General features: G+C 40.4%; 1 protein-coding gene across 12 annotated transcripts in view; it reads left to right on the top strand.

The window, feature by feature from the left end:
* The window catches only part of LOC138750977 (DNA-binding protein SATB1-like), a 171249-nt gene extending 161614 nt beyond the window's left edge, over positions 1–9635 (top strand). For all 12 annotated transcript variants that reach the window (XM_069913107.1, XM_069913078.1, XM_069913087.1 and 9 more), the window contains 2 exons: positions 7374–7577; positions 7889–9635. In XM_069913107.1, coding sequence (XP_069769208.1) covers positions 7374–7577; positions 7889–8368 — 684 coding nt within the window. In that variant the 3' untranslated portion in view covers positions 8369–9635. The remainder of the gene's footprint in view (positions 1–7373; positions 7578–7888) is intronic.
* The last annotated feature ends 18217 nt before the right edge of the window (positions 9636–27852 follow it).

Genomic DNA, 27852 nt, shown 5'->3' with positions numbered 1-27852 from the left:
CATTCTTTGTTTACATTTCTCTCTTTTTTTCTTGAGAATGTTTTTTTGCAGCAGCGATAAGAAGAAATTCTACCTGTTCCACAGGATAAAGAATCTCAGGGTTGTATGTGATGTCATATCTGTGCTCTGACAATAGATCTGATCTTTGAACTATTCTATCCCAACTTTGTAATCTTTTAAGATTTACAACAATCTGGCATCAGCTCTGTCCCCATCAGTAATCCCACCCCAAACATCTGACTGCATACACTCTCCTGATATATATACCCCCCTTCAACCCTCCATCGCCACATCTTGCTGATCTAATTTACCACATTATCATCCAGATCATTGATAAAAATGACACACAACAATGAACCCAGCACTGATCCTAGAGGCACACTATTAGTCACAGGCTTCCAGTCAAAAAGGTAATCATCCACTACCACTCTCTGGCTTCTCCTCCTTCAAGCCTCCATCACCACATCTACACCTACAGCTTTTTTATGCTCCCCTCTCTAGAATTCATTTCATAAATATTGCTCTTGCCCATTCTTCTTCCCCTCTTTTGGCACCCTTGAAACCATCCTCTGCAAAGTTATTCCTTTTGATCATTGCAGAATTGTTCCTTTTTCATCAGAGAAGCACTGGGTTGTTCTGCTACATTAAAGTTTATTTTTCCTACAATGTGCTATTTGTTCTCCTCGTGACCCTGAAAGACAATTATTTAGTAGAACTGTATGATGCAACTTAACAAAGTATTGGGAGAGAGAGAAAACTCAGCTGGACTATATGCATCTGAGAGAGTAATTCAAACTGGGGGCATTGATCCCTCCTGAATAATTCTCAGAATGTCATCCATTTTATAAACATTTAAAACAGGAATGCTAATTTGAAAACATCCACTTCTCTTTGACCTTGCATATTAAGTTTATTCTTCCACTTCACATTTTATAATGTTGTTTATTACACACTATTTTTAAATGTTTTTTTTTTCTGATTTTGGAATGCTTTTGTTTAAATATCATTGCTTGAAATTACATTGTGCAGCTGGCTTCATCTGGAAGATTGCACAGTTCTGGGCAGTGCACACCAGAAGGTGATCAAGATCATACAGTAAATCCCATTCATCTAAATCTTTTTGGTGCTCTCTCCACTACCTTGCTGTCCTTCTCAATCTAGTGTCCAGAAATGAACATCCTTTTCCACCTGTGTTACCAGATATCAAATGACAAATTTAATTGTGTCAAGTTCAGGTAATGAGAACCTTAAAAACAAGTATGCATGTCAAGGGAATGTAATTGTGTGGGAACATAAATTGAGAATGTGTCACCTTTACACTTCTATGCTTGTTTTTTTTTTACTTCTCTATATTCAAGCTTAACTTTGGTACATCTGACATTTAAATACGGGTTATATTTCTGCTCTGTGATGTCTGAGGCTAGATTGTAAAACTGAAGAGAGTATAGAAAAGTTTTACTAGAATATCATATTTTATAAGATCTTGACAACCTATGATTGGAACTGGGTGTAGTCTTCCAGCTGAAGCCCTCAACATGAAGGGATTTCCCCAACTTGCCTGGTTTTATTTGAAACCAATTCAACCACAGATTCCGTTCACGTCCAAAAATCACGCAAAAAGGACTTTGGAGGAAATATTGCAGGGATTGGGAAGAGAATCTGTTGATAGTGAAGGTCAAATGTGATGCAGAGTTGGTTGGTTCCTCAAGTTTTTCTGTAATGGAAACAGAGTACAAATGGCCTAAGAATCTACATTCTAAAATTTCACTTTGGGATACGTTTAATCTCATCAAGGTCATTCCTGAGGAAATTAGGTTGTCCAGACAGATTCTGAACTAATCTAGAGAAACAGGAAGAACTGCAGATGCTGGAGAAACTCAGCAGGTCATGAAGCATCAATAGGATCATCTCTTTTCAGGCCTGAAACTCTTTACTTGCTACAGATACTGTGTGACCTGCTGAATTTCTCCAGCACTTTGGTGTATTGCCCTAAAATAGTCTCGTTTTTCGTTCAATGTTTATTGAGCTGAATGTTAATTCCTTGCTGTATTTCATTTTATTTATTACATCTTGAAATTAAATAATGAAATACTATATGAAAATATAGACCTTTATTAGGAACTTTTTTCAAAATTCTAATCACAACAAACTGTAACATTGAATGGAATATTTAAGTTTTCCGATTTGCTCCACTTACTGTAAAAGTCACCAATAATTTCAATATGCAGTAAAATAGGTGATATAAAAAAGAACCACAGTGTTTAAATGTGAAACCATCAAAAAGTCTGGGTTGATTCTGCAGTGTAGTACAAAAGGAGTTTATTTACCACTCGACAAATAACAGAATATAGCTCAAACATCTCCTCTTTAAATTGGGCACATAACAGCCTTTCCAGCTCAACACTGATTCTCATTGAGGATAATCAGCAATTGCATTTTACATTTCCAGTGTTCATAATGATTTTAGATAATTATTTGGCTTCGCCAATTTACACCTCTTTCAGAACTATCATTTGATATTTCCTAATCCTTTTACCACCTTTTTCTATATATTATCACTCCCTTAAAACTCGCTATTGATTCTGTCTGTACGTCCCAATGTCAACATATTAAAAGACCGATCCCACCCCAAGCACCCACTTCTCCCCTTTCCATCAGGCAAAAGGTACATGTGCTGGAAAACATGATCCTTTTGATTCTAGGGCCTGTACTGTGCTGCAATGTTCCATGTTTTTAACTTAAATGCTAATCCCATTTCACAACAGATAAAACCATTGATCAATTGAGTAATTAAAGCACTTGCTGTATTGTTTCAAATTTCCAACATGTGCTACATTATTTCTTTGATCAGAAGTTATTCAGAAATTTGTGGAGCCTGTTCTCGCCAGTGTAGTCATTCCTCAGGATCTCCCAGTGAAATCGTGTGATTGCACTGGAGATGGTGCAGTACAGATTTATAAGGACTTGGCGATCTTAATGATGAGGGAAGATTGGATAAGCTGTGGCTATTTTGAATAAAGGTGGCTGAGGGGTGACTTAATTGTGAATCATGGTGAGAGCTTAAGTGAAGGAAATAGAAAGGGCCAATGTCTCTCAGCAGAGTCGAATCTAGGAGACAAGAATTTCAACTAATTGGCGGCAGAATTGGAGGGGAAATGAGTTAAAGTGTTTACACCTAGATTGGTGGGGGCCAAGAACTCACTGCCTGAAAGAATGGTGGAGGCAATAACTTCAAAACTGCATGGTGATGAACAGTGTGACTATTGAGGTGGTGCTGGGAGTTGACATCCATTTAGGAACATGGAACATTGAACAAGACAACACTAGAATGGGCCCTTCAGCCCATGATGCTTATACTAAATTAAAGTTAATCCTATCTGTCTCCACATTTCAACTCTGAGGAAACCACTCTGCATATTTATCCTATTTTTGACTCATTACTTTATAAACTTCAATCGTGTTTCTCTTCAACCTCTAATACTCAGAGAAAACCATCTAAGTTTGTCCAACTGCTCCACCTAGCAAATACTCTCTAATCCAGGCAACATTCCAATGAATCTCTTCTGCACCCTCTCCAGAGCTTCCACATCCTTCCTGTAATGTGACAATCAAAACTGTACACAATTCTCCAAATGTGGCATTACGAAAGATTTATACATTTACAACATGACTTTCTGATTTTTTATACTCAATGCCCCAACTAAAGAAGGCAAGCATGCCATTAGCCTTCTTTGCCACCCAATTCTCATGGAGCTCTGAACTTGTGCCCCAAGATCCCTCTGTACAGCAGAACTCATTAGGGTCCTGCCCTATTCTCTCCCCTTACATTTGATCTTTCAATTGCAACACCACATACTTGTCTGGATCAAACCCTATCTTCCATTTCTCTCCCCATATCTCCAAGCAGTGTCCTTTGACACTCTCCCTCACTCTCCACAACTCTTCCAATTTTTATGTGATCTGCAAACTTGCCCACCAACATTTGTCTCCAAATTGTACTAATCCCTGCAGAACACCAGATATCACAGGCCTCCAGTCAGATAAATACCCTTTCAACACTACCCTCTTCCATCTATGCTCAAGCCAATTTTGAATTCCATCAACCACATCAGGATTTCTAAACCTTCTAGATCAGCCTAGCTTGATAGATCTAGTTCAATACTTCACTAAAGACCATGTAGACAACATCCACTGCTCTACTCTCATCAAGTATCTTCTCCCTTCCATTAATGCAAGATTCATAAATTGGTGGATTATCCGTATTGCCATTCCCAAACAGTGGAACAACATTGCTCTGCTCCAGTCATCTGGTATCTCACCTTCAGCTAAAGAGGACCCAAACATATCTATCATCCTGTCATAAATGTTCTTAAATTTTGTGAGATCTAGGAAAGCTGTGTCCAACAATATACTTCATTTTAAAAGCTGCAATCTGACTTAATGCAAGCTAACTTTAACTAGTACTATTTAATCACAACTTTGTCATGCTCCTGAAGTATGTAACCATTGAATTCCATAGCCAATTATGGCTGCAGACAAAAATCTTGCAAATAAACGTGGAACATGAAGCAACATTGTGAGCCCGAATTGCTTCTTGGGGCTAACTAAGGGTGCTAAAAGTTTGAGATTAAAAGAGTAGGTCTGAAAAAGGATGTCAGAGCTCAAATGATAACTTGGTTTCTATCTCCACTTCACCCCCAGAGGAGAGGACACCCTAGATTGGGTGTACACCAACAACCTTGATGTGTTCAAAGCTGCACCTCGACCCCACCTTGGTTACTTGAAACACATATCCATCCTGCTAACCACTAGCAAAAGGAACAAAGCCAGTTTGCAGAGAGATCAGGATGTTCCAGAGAAGGGTGCGTGGGAGGCACAGCAGTGCTACAGAATTTCTTTGAGACTACAGACTGCAGCGGTTTCAGGAAGGTGGCCACTTACAACAGCCATGTAAACATCAAGGAGTATATGAGCTCAGTGACTGCCTATATTACCCTGTGCATTGGGGATATCATGGAGATTAAATGCTTCACAACCTGGGCTAACCAGAACCCATGGTTCGATACAGAAGTTAGTGCACTTCTCAGAGTTTGTGATGCTGTCTTCAAGACAGGAGACAAGTTGGCACTAAGATCAGCCAGGGCTGTACTCTCCCATGCCTTGTGAAAGATAAAGTGAGAGTACACTGAGAGGATCCATAATCAGCTGTCCGATACTGGACAAACAAGGTGCATGTGCCAAAGGATCAAAACCATAACAGACCACAAGGCAATCTAGCAAGTCAAAGACAACAATGCCTCCCTTCTGGACAGACTGAACACCTTCCACACATGGTTCAATGAGAAGAACAGGTCACACCAAATAAAGCTCTGTCTCCCCTGCTCAACCACGGTCGTGGTGATAAGAATTCTATCCAGGGTGAACCCACATAAGGCAGCGGGACCAGGCAACATACCCCTGGTTAGTTACTGAAGGACTGCACAGACCAACTGATGGAGATCCTTATAAACAACATGTCACTGCAGGAGTCCATTCTCCCCGTGGATTTCAAGACAGCTACCATCATCCCACTACCAAAGGGAGCGGCAGTAACAGACCACAATAACTACTTTCTACTGGCACTAACCTCCACAATAATGAAATGCTTCAAGCTTCTGGTGATGCATCAAAGAGTGCATCCCGAAGACACTGGACCTATTTTAATTCTCTAGCAGATGGAACCATTCCACTGATGATGCTCAGTGGTGGAGAGAGTAGAGAGCACCAAGTTCCTCAGAAGTAAAACACGAAAATCTGCAGGCACCGTGGTTGAAGTAAAAACACAAAGCTGGAGAAATTCAGCAAGTCAAACAGTGACCTTTATATAGCAAAGGTATCTGCAAATTGTCATGTTTTACTTCCGACTACTGCACAACTCCGTGAAATCTTTTTGAGGGATGCCTACCCTGAAGTAGTTCTGTTTTGTTCTCCCAAGGGAATTCTGTGGGATTCCCTCTCATGCTCCCCATCTGTTATCCCAAAAATATTTTTCCATACCTTGATGAAGGGCTCAAGCCCGAAATATCAGTTATGTATTTTTACCTTCTGTATAAAAAGGATACTGTTTGACCTGCTGAGTTTACCCAGCTTTGTGTTTTTACAAGCTCTTCAGAATCCACTTAAGAAGTGATCTATCCAGAACACAAAATATCTCCTCACTTGTCAGGAAGGCACAACAGCGACTGCACATCCTGAGAAGGCTGAGGAGGGCAAGGCTACCAGCCTCCATCCTTTCAACTTTCTTCAGAAGCTCTGTCAAGAGCATCCTGGCTGGCTGAATCACAGTTGATATGGTTGTTGTCAATCATCAGATCAGACATCAATCCACAGGACCAAAAAGCAGGAGAGAAGATCACTGGGGTCTCTCTACTGCCCATTGATGGGATGTATCGGGATCATAAAGAGGGCTCGCAATATCAGTGAGGACCCGCTGCCACATCACACACACCATCTTCCAAGTTCTCCTGTCAGAAAAGAGATGCAGGAGTATCCATGGGCAGTGAGATGGCTGAACAAATAATGAAGAGCTCAAACAAACCTTCCATATCTTTATTTATATAACAACAATATTTATTTATTTTATTATTTGTATATACATTCTGTGCAAGAGTATCATTTGTCTGTACAGATGCTCCTCAACCTGCAATAGGGTTGTCTTCTGCCACACCCATCATGTCGAAAGTTAAAGAATACCACACCTACCATTTTTATAATTAAATGCTGAATGTTGAATACAGAGACTGCAGCATGTTGAGTCAGAATTGTGAGAGAGTATTCTGTACACTACACTCATGCGATGCTGCCTTTGTCCAGTATAGAGTGCCACATATTGTAAGCACGGGGTCACATCAGAATTTGAAATCAAAAGTACGGATTCAAACCATCGTAACTTTGAAAATTCTTAAGTTGGACCGTCGTGAATCAGAGACCATCTGTATATGTGTTATGTCTGTATGTTTGCTTCATGTTGCACTGAGGACCAGAGAATGTTGTTTCATCAGGTTGTACTTGTACAGTTGGATGATAAATAAATGAGATGCTTCCTGGCTTCCAGCATTTTATGTTTTTATATGATAGTATTTGACATTTGTAGGAACCAGATTTTAGCATATCACCCAGCACATTTTTTTTACCTAACAATCATGGCTACACCTCAGAAAAAAACTACGCCATTTTCTAAATGTTCAGAAAATTCTGAGAAACTGAAAGGTTCCGTATAAACACAAGTCCCTTACTTATCCGCAACGCTGATGTGATTACTTATTCTGTAGTGTATTTTAATTGATATTTCTGAATGAAGCTGGAAACTAATGTATTTGCACTTCATTCACAAGGGATGGTTATGTGAACTTTTGCGTTGGAAGGAAGACCCTTCGCCTGACAATCGGACTCTTTGGGAAAACTTATCTATGATTAGGAGGTTCTTGAGTCTTCCTCAGGCTGAGAGAGATACCATTTATGAACAAGAAAGCAATGTGATCCATCATCATGGAGACCGACCATCTCACATCTTGCATGTTTCTGCTGACCCAATTCAGGTTGGTATTACCTTGTCAAACTGCATCATCAAGTTAGATTAGCTGGCTGGGCTCGCTTAGGAGAGGATTTTTTTTTCATGAAGGCCACATGTATTTTTCTGAGGATCTTTTATTTGGGCCAGATGTCTTTGCATCGAAATTGATGACATTTTGCTGAATTGCTATTTACTGTACAAATCTTTAAAAACTATCATTGCCGTATTCAGGAGTATTAATTTTATCCATAGCAAACTTGGTGAGTTATTATTTAAACTATAACAATGCAGTAACATGCCATGAGAGTTGGATTATTGGTTATTTTATACTTACAGCCACAACCAGCACCACCCCGACTTGCACCGAAACAGACAACATCAACACCAGCGGAGGCAGAAGACGAGAGTCGCCATAAGCCCAGACCTCGTACTAAGATTTCTGTAGAAGCCCTGGGCATCCTACAGAGCTTTATACAGGATGTGGGTTTGTATCCAGATGAAGAAGCAATTCAGACATTGTCAGCACAACTTGATTTGCCCAAGTACACAATTATAAAGTTCTTTCAAAACCAACGTTACCACCTAAAGCATCATGGCAAACTGAAAGACCATGCAGGCTTGGAGGTAGATGTGGCAGAGTATGAAAAAGAAGAGTTGCTGGAGGACTCTGAGGACTCAGAAGAAAGTGAGGGAGGCAAAAGTTCAAAAGAAATATATTCTGTTAAATTAGAAGAGACCTTACCAGGAGAGGGAACTACAAACAACTTAAATTCCGATCAGAACCAAAAGACTGATATCACAAAACCTTCGTTTTGAAACTGTGCCACCAATGTATAATTATTTGGAGAAAAAAAAGCATCTTGTTTCCTGCATTATTCAGCAGAAAGACCAATTTGTCTTTACAAACTTGCACAAAAACCTGATAAAGAATTTCAGTGAAAGACGGAACAATTCTCCTGGGGATAATGCAGACTGCACTAGAAGTTTTCATTTTGTTCAAGCAAAGTAGCTACATATGAAGCACTTGGAATTGCCTTGAACATTTTTGTAACTGCTGTTTACTGATTAATGGCAGTTTCTGTACAAAGTACCAACAAGGGAAATTGGTACTGTCATGTTTGTCTGTAACTGTATTTGGCTGTCAGACATAAATTGCTGATTCAGGAGCTTTCCACCAATAACCACAGATGACCTGGTTCTGAATGGACAAACCACTCCAGTTTCAGTTCTCCATTAAATCAGCCTGTCTTGCAACTTAAAAGAAATATTTGACCTTTGGTAATTAACAAATTTGTGAATGAAGATACTTTGTGCTTAGCTATATATTATAAAAGTTGCAAAAAGGAAAAAAAATGTTCACTGCAAAATGCAGTGTTATGGAAAATATGCCAACAATTGCCTTGTGTAATATGGCACTGCCATCATTCAATTATTCTGCAAGAGAGCAATCACTGTAACTTTGAGTCTTGTCATTACCTGATTTTAAAATGTGAAACACAACTTTTTTTAAAAAAATTGTGTAACTTAGACTATTTATTTTCAGAAAACTTAGCCTCATGATGTAATTACTTTTTGAAGTTTATGTTTCAAGTAACATTGTGCTTTTTCATACTGACTTTTTCTATTTATAAATGTATTTTGATGGGCAGTTGATACAAAGTGTCTTAAAAGTTTCAATTGAAAAATTGTGCTTTAAAATTTGCCTAAAACTGCTGTATGTTATCAAAGCAATTCATACCATGGGCTTCACTCTTAATGGTGTATGCAATTTTCTATATTAATGTTAAACCATCATGCAAATGAACATAGGTCAATAAAAAAATAATTACCTTGGATAACTTATAAAATTAACACAAAAATAGATGTTTTGCAATGTGTCTTCCTTCAGTTTACAATGGATTGAAGCTTTTATGTATAAATTTCTGCAAGAAGATGATGTGTATCTGTTTCTCTGAATTATCTTGCTATGTGGAACTATAAGATCACAAATTATTTTGTTAAATCTGGTCATTTTTTTTTAAAGCATATCACGTTTTTTCTTTATGCAAAAATGTTCAGATGGGGATGGTTATTAATTGTTAATCGCACAATTAAACTATCTTTGTATAATAAAACATTTGTTACTTCTTTCTTTGTTATTGTTTATGTTTTAAGTATAATTGTTTGTTTACATTTGTTCTGCATTTAATCTGTGTGTTTTCATTGTTTTTAAACTACCAACTACCAAAATGAAAGAATAATCTCACCTTAAAATAATGTCATACAGCAAATGTAAGTCGAAAGAGAATACCTCACCTATTATTTTATATGATTACATTTTGAAAACCTTTATTCCACACTGAAAAAACCCATTAACGTATACAGCTGAAAGCACACTGGGCATGAAGAATGTTTGAAGCATTGCGAGGGAGTAGCGTACCACGTATCACAAGCACAGGAATAGATCGGAATTCGAAATTGAAAGTACGGATCCAAAACATCGTAACTTCGAAAAATTGTAAGTTGGGGAGCACCTGTAATGATCAGTCCAAGATAAGAGGAAATATAGATTGTGGGCTCATCCCCATGGGCACCAGTTGAGCATAACCAATTTTACTGTGAGTGTAATCATTTTTAACTGCAAATGAAGGCAGATGCATGCACATGGTTGGGCAACAGGATTGGCATAGTGGTTAGCGAATACCTTTACAGCGTCAGCAATCGTGACCGGGGTTCGAATCCCGCACTGTCTGTAAGGAGTTTGTACATTCTCTCCGGTTCTGCGTGGGTTTTCCCCGGGTACTCCAGTTTCCTCCCACCATTCAAAACGTACTGGGGTATAGGTTAATGGAGTGTAAATTGGGCGGCACAGACTTGTAGGCCGAAATGGCCTGTTACCGTGCTGTTATGTCTAAATTTAAACTATATTAAATAAACACCTTTCATTGGACAAATTGTACATTCCCATTGAAATTTAAACTTTCAAGCTGAGTATTCATAGCTATGACTTTGTGTTAAATATAAAAAAAGAATGTTATTTAGAATCAGCTAAAGATGCGAATGGTTGAATGAATGACTGAACCAAACACCATATCCTTTTTACCTCACTACACTGATCCCATTTGATTAGAATCTTGCCTTGCCTCTTTAAATGTTTGACTGAATTCCTATTAAACGGTGATTGTTTCAAATTCCACCACTTCCTTTGTTAGCATGGTTCACAAATTAATGATTCCCGTGTAAAATAGCACAGCCCTCAGATTCCTTTTAAAACTACCTCTTCACTTTAGATTTGTGCCCTCTTGCTTTTGATACACTTACCATGGGAAAAAGATCTTGACTATCTCCTGATCTATGCTTCTGATAATCTTGTATAGTTCTGTCAGTTTACCTCTCAGTCTTTTCTCTAGGGCAAAAAAAAACTCATTCAATCCATTCTCTCCCCAGAACTGAAGTCCTTTAGTCCAGGCAACATGGTCATGAAGGAAGAACACACCAAAATGATGGAGGAACTCAGCTGGTCTTGCATTGTCCATAGGATTTGACAAAAGGTATATTGGTGACGTTTCGGGCCTGATTTATTCAAGAAATAAATCAAAAGCAGGACATATCAAAATTAAGACAATGCTGGCTGGGGGAGAAATCCAGACCAACAAAAGGTGTTAATTGGATATGATAAGAGGTGAGGTGAGAATTTATTATGTCTGTGCAAAAGGAATCAGGGAAAAGGGAGAGACAGAGCTGGGGGAAGGTGATAGGGGAAGAAGTGAAGTGGGGGGAAGGAGGATGCAGAATTTAATGAAAAACGGAGAAGATTATATTAATACCATCTGGTTCGAGGGTGTTAGTCATAAGATGAGTTGCTGTTCCACCATTAGCGGATGGTCTCAGCCTGGCAGTACGAGACATTGGACAGACATGTCAGCAAGGGAATAGGATGGCAAATCAAAATGGGTAGCCACTAGGTGATCCATGCTATTGCGATTAACAGAGCCAAGGTGCTCATCAAAGCAATCCCAGACTGCTCCCAGTCTCTTCGATATAGAGGAGACCACAACAGGAGCACCAGATGTAGTAGGTCATCCCTGAAAATTCACAAGTGAAATGTGGCTTCACTTGGTAGGACTGTTCAGGACCTCAAATGGTGCTGAGGGAGGAGGTGTAGGTGCAAGGGGTACGTCGCAAGGGGACGATGGTTGGGAAGGGTGGGCAGATGTGCGGGTAATGGAGGATATGCAGGTGAGGGCCGAGTTGATGGTGGTAGAGGAAAAGCCATGTTGTGTAAAGAAGAAGGACATCTTCTGTTGGTCTGGCATGGAAATCCTCATGCTGGGTCCAGATGCAATGAAGCTGGAGTAATTGAGCAAATGGAATGAAATCCTTGTAGGGGACAGGGTGGGAAGAGGGGTAGTCGAGGTAACTGTGGGAAATGGTTGGTTTGTAGAAGACGTTTCAAGAGTTTGTCTCCCAAGATGGAGACAGAGAGATCAAGGAAAGGGAGAGTGCTTCTAGAGATGGACCAAATGAATTTGAGGGCAGGGTTGAAGTTGGCAGCAAAATGGATGAAATCAATGAGTTCATCATGGGTACATGAGGCAGCAGTAAAATAGTCAATCGATGGAGTGCCTCACATACCCAACAAAAAGGCAGGCATAACTGGAGCCCATGCAGTTAACCATGGCTACCCCTTTGTCCTGGACAAAGTGGGATGAGTCAAAGGAGAAATTATTGAGGGTGAGGACAAGTTCTGCCAACTGGAGGAGGGTTGTGGTGGAGGGGATCTGTTTGGGTCTATTGACCAGAAAGAAACTAAGGGCTTTGAGGCCTTCAGGTATTGAATATCCATTGTAAACATGAAGTGATCGAGTTCAAGGAACTGGAAATTGAAGTGATGGAGGGCATGTGAAGTGTCCCAGATGTAGGTGAGGAGGGACTGGACTGGGGGGTGACAAAACAGAATCGAAGTAAATGGAGACCCATTTAGTGGGGCAGGAGCACATGGACATAATGGGTTAACCGGGACAATGAGGTTTGTGGATCTTGAGTAGGAGGTAGAAAGGGGCATTGTGGGGTTGGGAAACAATAAGGTTGGAGATCATGCCAGGGAGCTGACCGGAAGTGATTAGTTCAGAGATGGTGCGTGATACAGTGGTTAGATGAGTTTTGTTGGGGTCCTGTTGGAGAGTTGTTATCTGGCTTTAGCCAGATAGAGGTCAGTGTGCCAGACCACAACAGTGCCACCCTCTATGTCATGAACTCCTCTGTGCCACACAACCACATCCTTCTTACATTCCTGCGCACAGTAGTCAAGTGTGGCCTAATCAGTGTTTTAAAATTATGACATAACACCCCAACTCTTATTTAATGCCATGATCTGTAAAGGTAAGCAAGCCTTCTTCACCACTCTATCAACTTTGTTGCCAATTTTAGGGAATTATAGACTTAGTTCCCTCTGTTCATCAACTTTTCTTAGTGCCTTACGGTGTATGTACTGCCTTTATTTGAATTCCCATGATTTGCACTTGTCAGGATTATATTCCATCTGCTCAGCTTTCATTCAGATCTAGATCCTGCTGTAGTGAATTCAATCTTCCTTGCTATCCACTGCACGACCAATTTTCATGTCATCCGCAGATTTACCAATCATATCCCCTGCATTCACATTCAAGTCGTTAATATACTGAATATCATAAACAGCAAAAGTCCCATCACTGATCCTCTGGTACACCACTCGACTCATACTTCCAATTTATAATAAAATCATTCCACCATGAGCATCAGCCTCCTATCACCAGCCAATTTTGGATCCATTTAGCTAGCTCTTATTGGATACCATGTGTATCAACCTTCTGTACCAGCCGAACATGCAAAACCTTGTCCGTATAATCAACATCAACCAACTGCCTCTATCAATAATTTTTTAACCACCTCAATCAAGTTCTTGAAGTAGGAATTCCCCCATTCAGAACCATGCTGACCATCACTGATCAGCCCCTACCTTTCAAAAAGTACATATAATAATGAGATAGTAGTAAGTAATGCACGTACATATGCACCACTTGTTTCTGCTGTACAGATATTTCATAAAAAAGAACAATTGGAATTGTATGCTTGAATTGAATTGACGAGAGACAATACAAAGAAGATAGATAATAAATATTAATTATTATAGAGTAAGAAAATAGTGGTGCATATGTACATCATATGTCATTGTCATGTAATAAAAAGTGTCATGTGAGACAAGATTTCTTTTGACTGCTGTAAGGCAGACGGATTCGCCATCGGCAGAAATTGCCTAAAGTGCCTCTTAAGGCTGAGAAAGAGAAGAAAAACAGAGCCCCCCCCCACACCAGAGTCATTAAGTGTCCATGGATTTTCCCCGGTGTTCCTGCAGCCACGCACAATCCAAACCATTGGCAACCCGAACTCCAGATCCAAACCTCCGATACAATTAGAAGCCCTTCAGTGCTCTTGGCACCCTCTGGTTCCGATACCTGGTACCCTTTCAGCCAATTTCAACCCAGTCTCTAGCAGTCCGCAGCCAGATACAAGTCTCTTAAATGCAGTCTCCAGCAGCCCACAGCCTCCATGGGTTCCTCACGAGTCACCACCAGCCCACCACCCGTGTGGTTCCTTCAGTGCAGAACACCTTAGTGGTGGATCAACATGGTCACCATCCCATGGGTCATTTCCTCAGGTTCTACCTTTCAGAAGAGTCTGGAACCCCTCGTGGCTGCTGCCAATCATAGGCACCACCATCTTGGGTCCAGAACCCGTGGTAGACAGGATGGTAAAGAGAGCTTTTGTCATATTGGCCTTCATAAATCAAAGTATTGAGTATAGGAGTTATGGAAAAGTCGTATGAATCATATGTGAGGCCAAATTTGGATTATTGTGTGCACTTTTATTTTTCACCTAACTACAGGAAAGATATCAGTAAGATTGAAAGACTGCAACAAAGATTTACTAAGATGTTGCCTGGAACTGAGTTACGGGAAAGATTAAGCAGGTTTGGACTTTATTACCAGGAGTGCAGAAGAATGAGGGGAGATTTGACAGAGGTATTTTAAATTATGAGGGGGATAGACAGAGTAAATGTAGGTAGACATTTTCCACTGATGAAAGGTGAGATACCAACCAGAGGACATGGGTTAAGAGTGAAAGGGGAAAAGTTTAGGGGGAACATGAGGGGGAAATTCTCCACACAGAAAATGATAGGAGTTTGGAATGAGTTGCTAGCTGAAGTAGTGAATGTGGGGCTCAATTTTAACATCTAAAAAAAAATTTGGACAGGTACATGAATGGGTGGGGTATGGAGGGCAATGGACTAGGTGCAGGTCAATGGGACTAGGCAGAAAAATAGTTTGGCATAGACTAGAAGGGCCAAAAGGCCTGCCTCTGTACTGTAATGTTCTATGGTTGTTGTATATCTTTACATCCTATGGACACTGTGGGACCTGCTGGGTTTCTCCAGCACTTCTGTGTATTTACTACAATCACAGCGACTGCAGACTTTCTTGTTTTGCTTAGAATTAAACAAATTGTTTATATTAACCCTACTCTCTGTTTCTATTGACTTCAGTAATGCTACATTTTTGAATATCTTAAATCTTGAGGGGCAAAGCCTTAGTCTGCTTGATAAATTGTTTCAAAATCACCACCTACTAACAATCTAATAGATAAGTTTTAGTGTGAATGAACAGAATAATTACAGAGCTGATTGATAGAATTGTTCATCCAGGCATGTTTTCTATCATTTATCGTTGTATTTGACCATGTGGCTGTGATGAATATGATGTCCAAATCAAGCTAAAACTCTACTGCTTCCACTGATCCTAAATACTAAGTTTAGATTTAGTTTCAATTTAAAGCAGTGGTTCTCAATCTTTTTCTTTCCACTGTTACCAGCCCAGAGGACCCCAAAACCCAGCAGCAATAGATATTCACCAAGACAAATGGTTACTTCAACAAAAGTTGCTTTTAATTATCTTTAAACATGAAAACAGAATCACACTTTAACTTATCACTATTAACTTAACTAACTTAACTTAGTCTAATTCTAAGCACACATGTATGTAATGTGTGTGTAAGTTCAGAAAAGTTCTTTGGTTCACAGTCCAATCTCACTTCTCATTCCTCCAAGTTCACTGGTTGCAGACAATTCTTATACTGTGCACAGAATTTAACATTTATAAAGTTCACCAGGCTTTGGTGTTTGGTAAATGATTACCACTCAGAAAGGTTCTTGTCGGTATTCAGAGAGAGATTTGTTGTATGCTGGACACCCACAACTGATTCCTTTTCAATCAGCCACTTCAGTGTCTTGCTGAAGAAACTTGCCCATCAGGGTTTTCCAGATGATAATCTCTTTATTTCAGGTCACCACAGAATTTGTTTTTGTTTCTCTTATTTCAAATGAAACATTAGACAGCCAGTTCTCTCCCCTTGCATGAATCACAAGGGCTTTGACCAGGCTGAACTAAGCACTCACAACCTGTCTTCCAAATGGGGTTTTCCACAAGCTTGCCAGCTTGTCCTGTTCCAGTCCCAGCTACTGCTGCTGACTGTAAAACTGTAGAACTGATCTCCCCCTCTCTCTCAGAGAAAAACCTGTTTTACTTGCAAAACCAAATGACAAGTTCCACTCCAAACAGTCTGCGGCTCTGACAAGTTCTTTCATCTGTTGCCTTTTTGTAAGCAACAATCATTAGTGACATCTCTTGGACACTCTCCAAAGCTTTTGCAAAGGTTGTGGGGCAGGAATGTCTAGCATTAGCAGAGCTTCAGTATTTTGAATAAAATCTGTTTTAAAGTGTTTGTATGTGACCTACACAAAAAAAACCTGCCCCAATTTATCTCCCAAAAACATATCTATATACAGTCACATCACTCAAATACTACTTTAAGTATTCCCTATGCCATAGGTGCTCTGTGATTAGTAAAGGGATTACTTAAGGTGGTATATGTTTGGCCTGGAATTCAACCTGAAGAAAACTGAGGTCCTCCATCAGCCAGCTCCCCACCATGACTACCAGCCCCCCCACATCTCCATCGGGCACACAAAACTCAAAACGGTCAACCAGTTTACCTATCTCGGCTGCACCATTTCATCGGATGCAAGGATCGACAACGAGATAGTCAACAGACTCGCCAAGGCAAATAACGCCTTTGGAAGACTACACAAAAGAGTCTGGAAAAACAACCAACTGAAAAACCTCTCAAAGATTAGCGTATACAGAGCCGTTGTCATACCCACACTCCTGTTCGGCTCCGAATCATGGGTCCTCTACCGGCATCACCTACGGCTCCTAGAATGCTTCCACCAGCGTTGTCTCCGCTCCATCCTCAACATTCATTGGAGCGACTTCATCTCCAACATCGAAGTAGTCGAGATGGCAGAGGCCGACAGCATCGAATCCACGCTACTGAAGATCAAACTGCGCTGGGTAGGTCACGTCTCCAGAATGGAGGACCATCGCCTTCCCAAGATCGTGTTATATGGCGAGCTCTCCATTGGCCACCGTGACAGCGGTGCACCAAAGAAGAGGTACAAGGACTGCCTAAAGAAATCTCTTGGTGACTGCCACATTGACCACCGCCAGTGGGCTGATATCGCCTCAAACCGTGCATCTTGGCGCCTCACAGTTCGGTGGGCAGCAACCTCCTTTGAAGAAGACCGCAGAGCCCACCCCACTGTCAAAAGACAAAGGAGGAAAAACCCAACACCCAACCCTAACCAACCAATTTTCCCTTGCAACCGCTGCAACCGTGTCTGCCTGTCCCGCATCAGACTTGTCAGCCACAAACGAGCCTGCAGCTGACGTGGACATTACCCCTCCATAAATCTTCGTCCGCGAAGCCAAGCCAAAGAAAGAAGATATGGGTGGAAAGAAAAAGTTTGAAAACCACTCTTTTAATTGTGCCTAATTGACTCATTATGTGCACGGTTTCATAACTCCAAAGGAAATGGGACAATGACAATTTTTCTCAAGCAAAATATTCCAGTAACAATTAGGTCTTGAGCAGAGATTCTCAACCTTCCCTTCTCACTCACATTCCACCTTAAGCATTCCCTTACTAATCACAGAGCACCGATGGCATAGTGGTATGTGAGTGGGGAAAAAAAGAGGTTTTAAAGCCTCCTTCTGTTCATTTGGGGAGAAGAAAATCTTCTTACTAATGGCTAACGCTAAATAATCGGCTTTGTTTCTTTCCTAACACTATTATCAATGGAGCAACAGAGCCAGTGAGAAATGGCTGCACAATGCAAGTTTGCTATTGATGGTAGTGTTATTTTTGAACACAGCAACAAGGATTCATTTTAAAATCATTTGAATTATTGGTCATTTTAAATAAATAAATTAGGAAGTAGGAACCTACAGTGAAATCCAGCGAATTCCATCCTTCAAGTTTATTTTGTAATGCTAGCATTCAGCAAGTAAATACAGTATATCCCTAGCAACAATGAAGCTAGAAGAATTTTAAAGGATTGAATGATATGCAACAGACTGCTGGTTTAAATTGATCAAATGAGAAGTTGCAGGATTTGTTGTAATCATTAACCTGTAGAAACCTGAGGATTTGAGCATGTTTATATAGTCTTTACCTTTCAGAAGTTTGTGAATGTCCTGCTTGAGCAATTGCAGGCAAAGGTGATTTGGTGCCCCTTTGACGGGGTATATCAAGCAATCACAACGGGTGGACAGTAATAAAGCATTCCACTCAGGCCCATGCAAAGCTGGTAACAGGCCCAGGCCAGGTGGGGAATGTAGGCCCCATTTCAAACTGCTCATTGAGTATTTCTGTAATCAGTGTTTGGGGATATTCATGTATACATAGTGTACATGATCTACGTACAAGTAACAGAACAGAATAAAAGAACGAGGACAATTTTTAAACGCTAGTAATGGCAAGCAATTTTAATCAAAATGTGTATAAGACAATAGAGTACAGTACTGTTAAAAAGAAGCAATAAATACAATAATACATTCACGTTTATTCTGTATTGAAGTTTCTGATCAGAAATGGTCATCACTTCTTCACATTCAGAAATGCTTTTAAGTGCTTTTCTTTGAGGAAATTCATCAATGAAACCAGAAAAATCAAGCAACTTTGCCTTGTCATTATTGATGTTCAAAATTGCTAATCCATTCAAACATTCTTGCACCGTTGTGGACTGAAAGTATGATTTAATTCATTTTAGGATACTGAAGCTCCTCTGATTAGAGGGCACTGTGCTCGCAATGGCAGAAAAACGCACAACGTGATGAGGACATTTGGGAAAATATTTCCCAATCTCAAGTTCAATATTTGACCATAAATTTTCTTTGGTAACAGAGCATCGAGTTTGAAATTCACATCAAAAATTCTTTTAAGAAGAAGCATTTACTCTCTGAATGTCACTTGAAATACGACTTGGGCATCGCAGCTGAAACTGATTAGCTTTTTGTAACTACTCATTCTCATCTAACTGCTTAAAGTACCACAAAAAAAATCAAAAGGTCCAGAAATGTCCCTGACTGCAGAAAAGCAACGTGAAAGGTTTATAAATGATAACAAAGTCATTTATGTTGAAGAACACATTCACCCTGAAGTAATTTTCAGCCTCCTTTTGAGTTGGCTACCCCCTGCGAGTAGCAAGACTATCTGGCACACCCGTTTTGATTGACACATGCCATGTTTCTTCAAGTATATCATTCCACTTCTCACTCAGTTTCAGGATATCAGCCCGTAGATGATCAATGTTGTCCCTTTCCACATCTAATGTGGCATCACGAGATTCTATTACCAAGTTGACCTCATGGATCATTGTGAGGAATTTTAACCCAAATGGCTGACATCATGACACATTCAAAGGTATCCAAATACCTTTTGATACCCTGAAGATCAAACTTACACTCTGCTGTCAAATTAGTAACTTCACTCAGCTCTGCCACTGCATTTATAACACCATCCAAATGCCGTGCACACTGGCCTTACATAGTCAATTCTCCCAGACCACCTTGTCTTTGACATTTTATGTAGTGAGACAGGAAGATGTTCTTTCAGTATTTCCCACCACTGGGGACTTGAACTGATTCCAAAGATTGTTATTGCTTTACTGCAAGCTTCAGCACAATACGTACCAACGAGATTCAGAGTATTGCACAATTAAGAAAATGCAGGACTAATTCATCTCCTTTAAGATAGTCTGCTCAAACTATACTTCTGTGCTATATTGAAGTCATTGTCATAAGCTTGACCCACACAGCCTTCAAAGTTCAGATTGAGACTTACTAAGAAGTCTTAAGATTTTCTCTCCAATTTCTTCACCCATCTTTTTTGGAAAATTCATGAAATGCAAGAAAGTGTTCTTCAATTGGAAAAACAAGCATCTTCCCTCTTCACATATCTGATGATGAATGATAGCTGTTCTTGTTGAGAACAATCAGGCGTTCCATCTACAGTAATTTCAAAATACTTTGCTCCTTTTATTTCTTCAATAATGCTCTTTTGCACAGATGATCTACAGATTTCAATGAACTAATTTTATATGTTATTTGATAGGTAGAGTACTTGGAGCCATGTTTCATTCTCCGGTGCATTTCGTATATGTGAAACATGTTTTGCTAATACCGAATCACATTCGCTCAGAAGCTTAACAATGCCCCCCAAAAAGTTTCCATTATGGCTATTGCCAATTTGTTCAGAAAAACCATGGAAAGCAAGCCCCCTCTCTGACAAAAATAGGATGATATCAAGAATGCGATGGATGCAAAATTTTCTTCCACTTATTACTTTTAGCCTTGAGCTGGTCAACAATATAATTATCAATTGAAGTTGAAGCACTGCTCCTTGCTGCCTTACTTGTATCTTTCCATGCAATATAGTTTTCCTTTTGTAGGTCAGAATTTTCACGCCTTGGAATGTGATGCTTAAATTTTCTCCGCCCTTTCTCAATACTCCATCCTGGATGACTGGTTAATACACTCACTCCTTGGTAAACAAAAAGCAAAGTGATGGCTTCACTTGATCCAACACAGCCAGACTTGTTTATATTTCTCTCCATTTGTCAGCGTTACTCTAAAAAGGTGAGTTGGAAATGAGTGATTATCCTTCGGAACATCAGTTGGTATTTCAAAGTCTTGAAATTTGAAGAAATGATTCAGCATCATTTCTATCCCTTTTATTATCAATGAGCCCATTGTCAATTTGTGAGGTGGAGGCTTTTCCAGCTGCAGATCTTTTGTCATTATTATCAGCATCAGTTTACGTTGGCAATTGTGGTTCCACTGTTTGTTCTATCAGTTCATCATCCGTTTATTTGGGAGTATTCCCTTCTGTACCTGTGTCCTGGTCTAAGAGGCTGGTTATCAAGATCGGCGTGGTCATTCTCCGATTCACATTGCTGGTGATATGTCTAGCAAGGAAGTCAGTAATTGATTTGACAGCTTCTTCTTGCAATTTGGCCCGCTTCCTCTTTGCTGCACCATTTTCATATTTTTTCATTGCGAAAATCTTCTAGGTCAGTAATTTTGCTTCCACCCACTGACCAATAGATTATATAATATTGGGCGTAATATTTTGATATTAACCAATAAAACAATAATCAATGTAACTATGTATTTTTTTTGTTGCTTTACTGGTTTAACATTGGCGAAAAATAAAATATTATGACCAATATTGTAAAATCTATTGGTCATTATTTTCACAAACTTTGCAGCTCTATTGTATTTAATATGATTTTTATGCCAATCTATTTTATATTATTTTGCATTAACAAAAAATAAAAACAAGAGGGTATAAAATGCAAAAGACAGCACAAAACAACAAAGTGAATAAATGACACAATTAATTTAAAACATAATAATACATCTTTTATCAACCAGCATTAAATCTACTCACAGGCCTGATGACTCAAAGTGATAGCATTTATCTGCTATCAAATCCAAATTTCCAGAAATTTAATGAAGACATATGTTGTGTCTGTCATGAGTGTGTATGTGTGGGTACTGTGAAGGCTCAATGCAGATATATATTGATAAACTAATTACACAACATAACAATATATGAGCACAAAGAAACTGATGGTAAGGCAGACTCTAACATATGATTGCATGACGAGCATTGTGGCAGTGGTGAGAAAAGTAGGAATAGATATATTTTTATTTGTATGTATGGTCACCACCATGACATGATGCATATAATAAATTTGGAACATAAGTTAGTTTCAGTTATCTGCATTTATTTACCTATATTTTATCTGTATTACTCTTTTATGAATTTTCTTTAAAATATTAATATTTGTGCTAAAGGATCCTTGACTCTCTTTACAATATCAATATTCTTTACTAAGGAAAAGGGTACCCCCTTTTCCTCTACCAGGGGGAGTAGACCCCCCTCAAAATCATAGGCCCATGCCAATTGGCCCACCAACGCCTCCCCCCACCCCCTCCCTTCTGACCTGATTCCACTAGTACACAAACCACCTTAATCACATTTGCACTCTCCAGACCCAGAGGTGACCCAGCCAACAGACCTAAATCCCAGACATTAGCATGTAGCAGGCCGCCGAACATGCCATGCCTGAAGCGGCAATCCGACACCAGGAGCCCACAGCCTACACAGTCGGCCGAGACAGGCTACACGCTTCGAAGTCAGCACCCACTTCAGCAGCATGCGGCTGCAGCGCCCCACTCCGATGAGCTGGCTAGCAGCACCCAATCGGGTGGGGCTTGAGAAAAAGCCACACCAGGGGATGAGAGGGGCTCACTTCAAGCTACTCCCATGTGTTGGAAACCAGACCTCCAGCTGGATCATCATAAGACTGCATTCAAAATAAACTGTTCTTACGTCTTATAAACTAAAATTTCTGAAAACACTCAGTAAGTCAGGCAGCATCTGTGGAAAGAGGAACAGGTTGAAAGCCCTGCAGTAGAACTGAAGAAGTTCCAAAGCTTACCTGTACTTTGAATCTCCATTCCACTCCTAGTCTGTGATATGTGGCCTCCTGTACTGTCACTATAAGGTCCAATGCAATGTTAAACAATCACATCTTTTGTCAGAATGTGTGCAGCCTTTGGATTCAATCTTAAATTCTACAACTTTGGGTGACTCCATTTCTCTGTCTCTATCAGTCATCATTATGTGATTCTGGCTTAGTATGCTTGCTTTTTTTCCCCTCTCTTTTTCTTTACAGTTTTCCCTCTGGAAATGAATACAAGACCCAACCTGATCTGCTCGGCATGTCTTCCCAATATACATTTTACAACTCCTACATTCTTTTATCCACATTCATTTGCCAGGTCATCATGGGTTCTGACTTCCTGGCCATTGAAGACATTTTTGTGAGGTGCCGGGATGGAGGGATGCAATGGATGAGACAAAGGGAGCAACACTGATTGGATTTCTTCTCACAAACACTACTGGTTGATAGATTCTGGAAGGATGATAGAGAGAAAACAAACAAAATGGCATTTAAAACTGCGCTGTCAAGGTTAGAGAGGCGGCTTGGTCCTGACTTGAGGACTGCTCAGCCGATCAAGCAGTCTCTGTGAAAGGATGAAACCTTTGTTATTATTGCAGATGGATAGCCTTATTGGTTGGTTCTATTGCAAAGTCATGAGTTCCCTGAATTGTTGAATTCAGAGTCCAGGAGACTGTTCCTTAAGCTTATGCTGGACTTCATCGCTGAAGCTACTGTCGGATAGATTAGAGTATGAGTGGGGTGGAAAGTGGGAAGAGAAAGATAACTCAGGGTCACCCATACACAGTAAAGTCCGAAAGCAGTCACCCCATCTGCATGTGGTTTCTCCAATGTAGAGGAAACCACATTGTAAACATTGAATGCACATCATCAGATTGGAAGAAGTTTATGAATTACTGCTTCGCCTTGTTTGGAGCATGAGATAAAGTGAGGGTGAAGCAAAAGAGCAGATGATACATAAGACCATAAGACATAGGAGCAGAATTAGGCCACTTGGCCCATCAGCTCCTTCCAGCAAGGCTGATTTTATTATCCTTTTCAATCCTATTCTCCTGCCTTTTCCCCATAAATCTCAATTTCCTTCCAAATCAAGAACTTATCTACCTCTCCTTTAAATATGACCATTGAATTAACCTAGCAGCATTCTGCAGCAACACATTCCATAGATTTACCATCCTCTGGATAAAGAAATCCCTCCTCCTCTCTATTTTAAAGAGAGATTTTTGTGTTAGTAGGCTGTGCACTTAGTCCCTGTCCCCCTCCTCCACCACCCCCCTCCTAACCCACATAGGAAACATCCTCTCCACATCAACTTTATCCAGGCCTTTCAGTATTCAATAGATTTAAATGAGATCTGGGTGAAGCATAAAGGCCTGCAGATGCTGTAATTGCAGTAAAAAACACACTAAAATCCTGGAGGAACTCAGCCAGTCTTTTCAGCATCCATAAAAAGCAAAGATATATCGCTGACGTTTCAGGCCTGAGCCCTTCTTCAAGGAATAAGCAGAATGAGCCAGAAGCAAGAAATCTCAGAAAGTCTCAGAATTCAGATGATACTGATGAGGAAGGAATCTAGACAAACAAATGGTGTTAATTGGCTATGATAAGAGGTGAGGTCAGAATTGAGCATGTTTGTGCAAAAGGAGACAGGGAAAAGGGATAGAGATAGAGCTGGGAGAGGGTAACAAGTGAAGAAGTGAGGCAGGATAGGGTTTTAATATTAATCCATCCATTTGGAGGGATGTTGTTCCTCCAATTTGTCGGTGGTCTTAGTCTGGCAGTGCATGGGACCATGGAGAAACATGTCAGCAAGGGATTGGGATGGGGAATTGAAGTGCGTGGCCACTGGGAGATAACCCCTGTAGATTCAAAAGTGAAATGTTGCTTCAGTTGGAAGGAATGTGTGGGTCCTTGAATGGTGGTGAGGAAGGAGGTATGAGCACAAGTGGAGCATCTCCTGCAGTCACAGGGATAGGACCCAAGGGGGAGGAAGAGTGGACAAGTGAGTCATGGAAGGAACTGTCCTTGTGGAAGGTGGAGAGGGGTATATGTGTCTAGTGATGGCTGAGAAGAATGTGTTGGATGCAGAGGCTGGTGGGGTGGTAAGTAGGGTCAAGAGGAATCCTGTCCTTGTTATGTATAAGGGGAGAGAGGACAGGGCAGATGTGTAGGTAATGGAGGATATGCGGGTGAACGCTGAGTTGATGGTCCTTCAAAGTGAAACAACATTTCACTGTGAATCTGCATCTGGTGCTCCCATTGTGGTCTCCTTTACATTGGAGAGACCAGACACAGACTGGGAGATCACTTTGTTGAGCACCTTGGCTCTGTCTGCCACAATAGCATGGATCTCCCAGTGGCCACCCATTTCAATTGCCCATTCCATTCCCTTGCTGACATGTCTGTCCATGGTCTCATGCACTACCAGACTGAGACCACCTACAAATCAGAGGAACAACACCTCATCTTCTGACTGGGCACCCTCCAACTGGATGGCATTAATATCAACTTCTCTCACGTTCGTTAAAACTCACCCTCTCCGCCCCAATTCTTCCTCCGCCCTCCTCCAGCTCTGTCTCTCTCCCTTTTCCCTGTCTCCTTTTGCACTAACATGATAAATTCTCTCCTTGTCCTTTATCATATCCAATTGACACCTTTTGCTGGTCTGGATTCCCCCCACAACCACCATTGTCTGAATACTGAAATTTTCTGTGATTTCCTGCTTCTGGCTCATTCTGTTTATTCCTTGAAGTAAGGTACAAGCCTGAAATATTGGGAATATATCTTTGCTTTTTATGGACACTGAAAAGGCCAGCTGAGTTCCTACAGCATTTTGGTGTGTTTTTACTTAAATGAGGACTCTCTCTCCCTTATTCTTCTAAACACCAGCAAGTACAATCCCAAAGCCTTCAAACACCTCATATGTTACCCCTTTCATTCTGGGATCATTCTTCTGAATTTCCTCTCGACCCTCTCCAATGCCAGCACATTCATAGATAAGGAGCCCAAAACTGCTCACAGTATTCTATGTGTGGGTAGACCAATGCCTTATAATGCATCAATATTACATCCTTGCAATTTTATGTTAACTTGCAGGGGCTCTGGAAGACATATTTAAAATGTCCTTAGCCATAGGTTGGTGCCAGAGGTTTGGAGGGTAGCTCATGTTATTCCATTGTTTAAAAAAAGTCTCCCTGGAAATTATAGGCCAGTGAGCTTGACGTCATTAGTAGGTAAATTATTAGAAAGTGTTCCAAGAGATCGGATATACAAGTATTTGGATAGCCAGGGACTGATTAGGGTTAGTCAGCATGGTTTTGTGCGTGGTAAGTCGAGCTTAACCAGAGTTTTACAAGGAGGTTAGCTGGAAAGTTTATAAAGGAAAGACTGTGGATGTTGAGTATATGGACTTTAATAAAGCCTTTGACAAGGTTCCACATGGGAAGTTAATTAAGAAAGTTCAGAGGCTTGGTATTCATGGTGAGGTTGTTAGCTGGATTCGACATTAGCCATATGGTAGAAGCCAGAGAGTAGTGGTGGATGATTGCTTCTCAGACTGGAAACCTGTGACTAGTGGTGGTAAATTGGATAAGCAAGTTTTCAGATGACACAAAGAGTGGAGGTGTTATGGACAGTGAGGAACAGTTTTAAAGCTTGCAAAATGTTTTGGACCTGCTGGAAAAAATGGTCTGAAAAATGGCAAATGGAATTTAATGCAGATAAGTATGTGGTGTTGCATTTTGGAAGGACAAACCAAGAAAGGACATTCACAGTAAATGGTAGGGCACTGAGGATTGTGAAAGAACAGAGGGATGTGGGAATACCAATACATAATTCGCTGAAAGTGGCGTCACAGGTAGACAGGGTTGTAAAGAGAGTTTTTGGCGTAAAAGAGGTGCAGAGAAGATTTACTAGGATGTTGCCCAGACTTCATGAAATGAGTTACAGGGAAAGGTTAAAAAGGTTAGAACTTTATTCCTGGACCATAGGAGAATGAGGGGAGATTTGATAGAAAAGTATTTAAAATTATGAGGGATAGAGACAGAGTAAATGTAAGTAGCCTTTTACCACTAAGGTTAGGTGAGATACAAACCAGAGGACATGGGCTAATAGTGAAAGGTAAAAGTTTGGGGGAAACATTAGGAAGAACTTCTTCACACAGGGAGTGGTGGGAGTGTGGATCGAGCTGCCAGCTGAAGTGGAAAATATGGGCTCTATTTTAATATTTAAGAAGAATTTGGACAGGTACATAGATGGGATGGGCATGGAGGGCTATAGACTGGGGGTAAGACAGTGGGACTAATAATAGGCAGAATAATAGCTCAGCACAGACTAGAAAGGCCGAACAGCTGTTTCTGTGCTGTAATGTTCTATGGTTCGATGGTTCTATGCTAATGGAAGGGATGCTATAATTTCATTTGCCTTCCTTACCACCGGCTCTACATACAAGTTAACCTCAGGGAATCTTGCAAGAAGACTCCCAAATTCTTTGGCACCTCTGATTTATGAACTCATCACCATTTAGAAAATAGTCTACAGCAGTGGTTCTCAACCTTTTTCTTTCCAATCACATACCACTTTAAGTAATCCCTATGCTATCAGTGCTCTGTGATTCATAAGGCATTGCTTAAGGTGGTATGTAGATGGGAAGGGAAGGTTGAGAATCACTGCTCTAGACCCAATTATTACTGAAATATTTTGCTTGATGAAAATTGTCATTGGCGCATTTCCTTTGGAGTTATGAAACCGTGCACATAACGAGTCCATTAGGTACGATTAAAACAGGTTTTCAAACTGTCTCAGTACTTTTGTAGACTCAGTGCTTTCTTAACACTATCTGCCCCTTCTAGGTTTGTATCATCCACAAACTTGGCCACAAAGCCGTCAATTCCATCATCCAAATCATTGATATTATAATGTGAAGAGAAACAGTCTCAAATTCAAGCCCTGTGGAACACTAATTGGTCACTGGTAGCCAAACAGAAAAGGCTCCTTTTATCCCCATCTTCCTCCTGCCAGCTAGTCAATCATCTATCCATTTTATCCATTATGTCTTGTAGTCTATTGCAAAAATAATGTTGGAAGACAAGTGTTTGGTAGAAATGGAAAAATAGAAGAGCAGGGCCAGAATTTAAGAAGGAAATGTTCTGATTGAAATTCCGAAAGGGGAGAGGTGGAGAGAATGGGTTGACTGGTGGAATCTCTTTGAAGATGCTTGGAAGTATGAAGCTCGATCAACTAAATGCAGAATGGTGGAGGTAAAAATGAAGACCAGCAGAACCTTGCTCTAACTGGGAGTGATGGGGTGAGAGCAGGTCACTGAGATGAAATACTCAACTATGGTTAAGTTTTTTAA

This window comes from Narcine bancroftii, chromosome 1 (genome assembly GCF_036971445.1).
Source record: "Narcine bancroftii isolate sNarBan1 chromosome 1, sNarBan1.hap1, whole genome shotgun sequence".
Classification (NCBI taxonomy): Eukaryota; Metazoa; Chordata; class Chondrichthyes; order Torpediniformes; family Narcinidae; genus Narcine; species Narcine bancroftii.
This window is presented reverse-complemented; position numbering and strand designations above follow the sequence as displayed.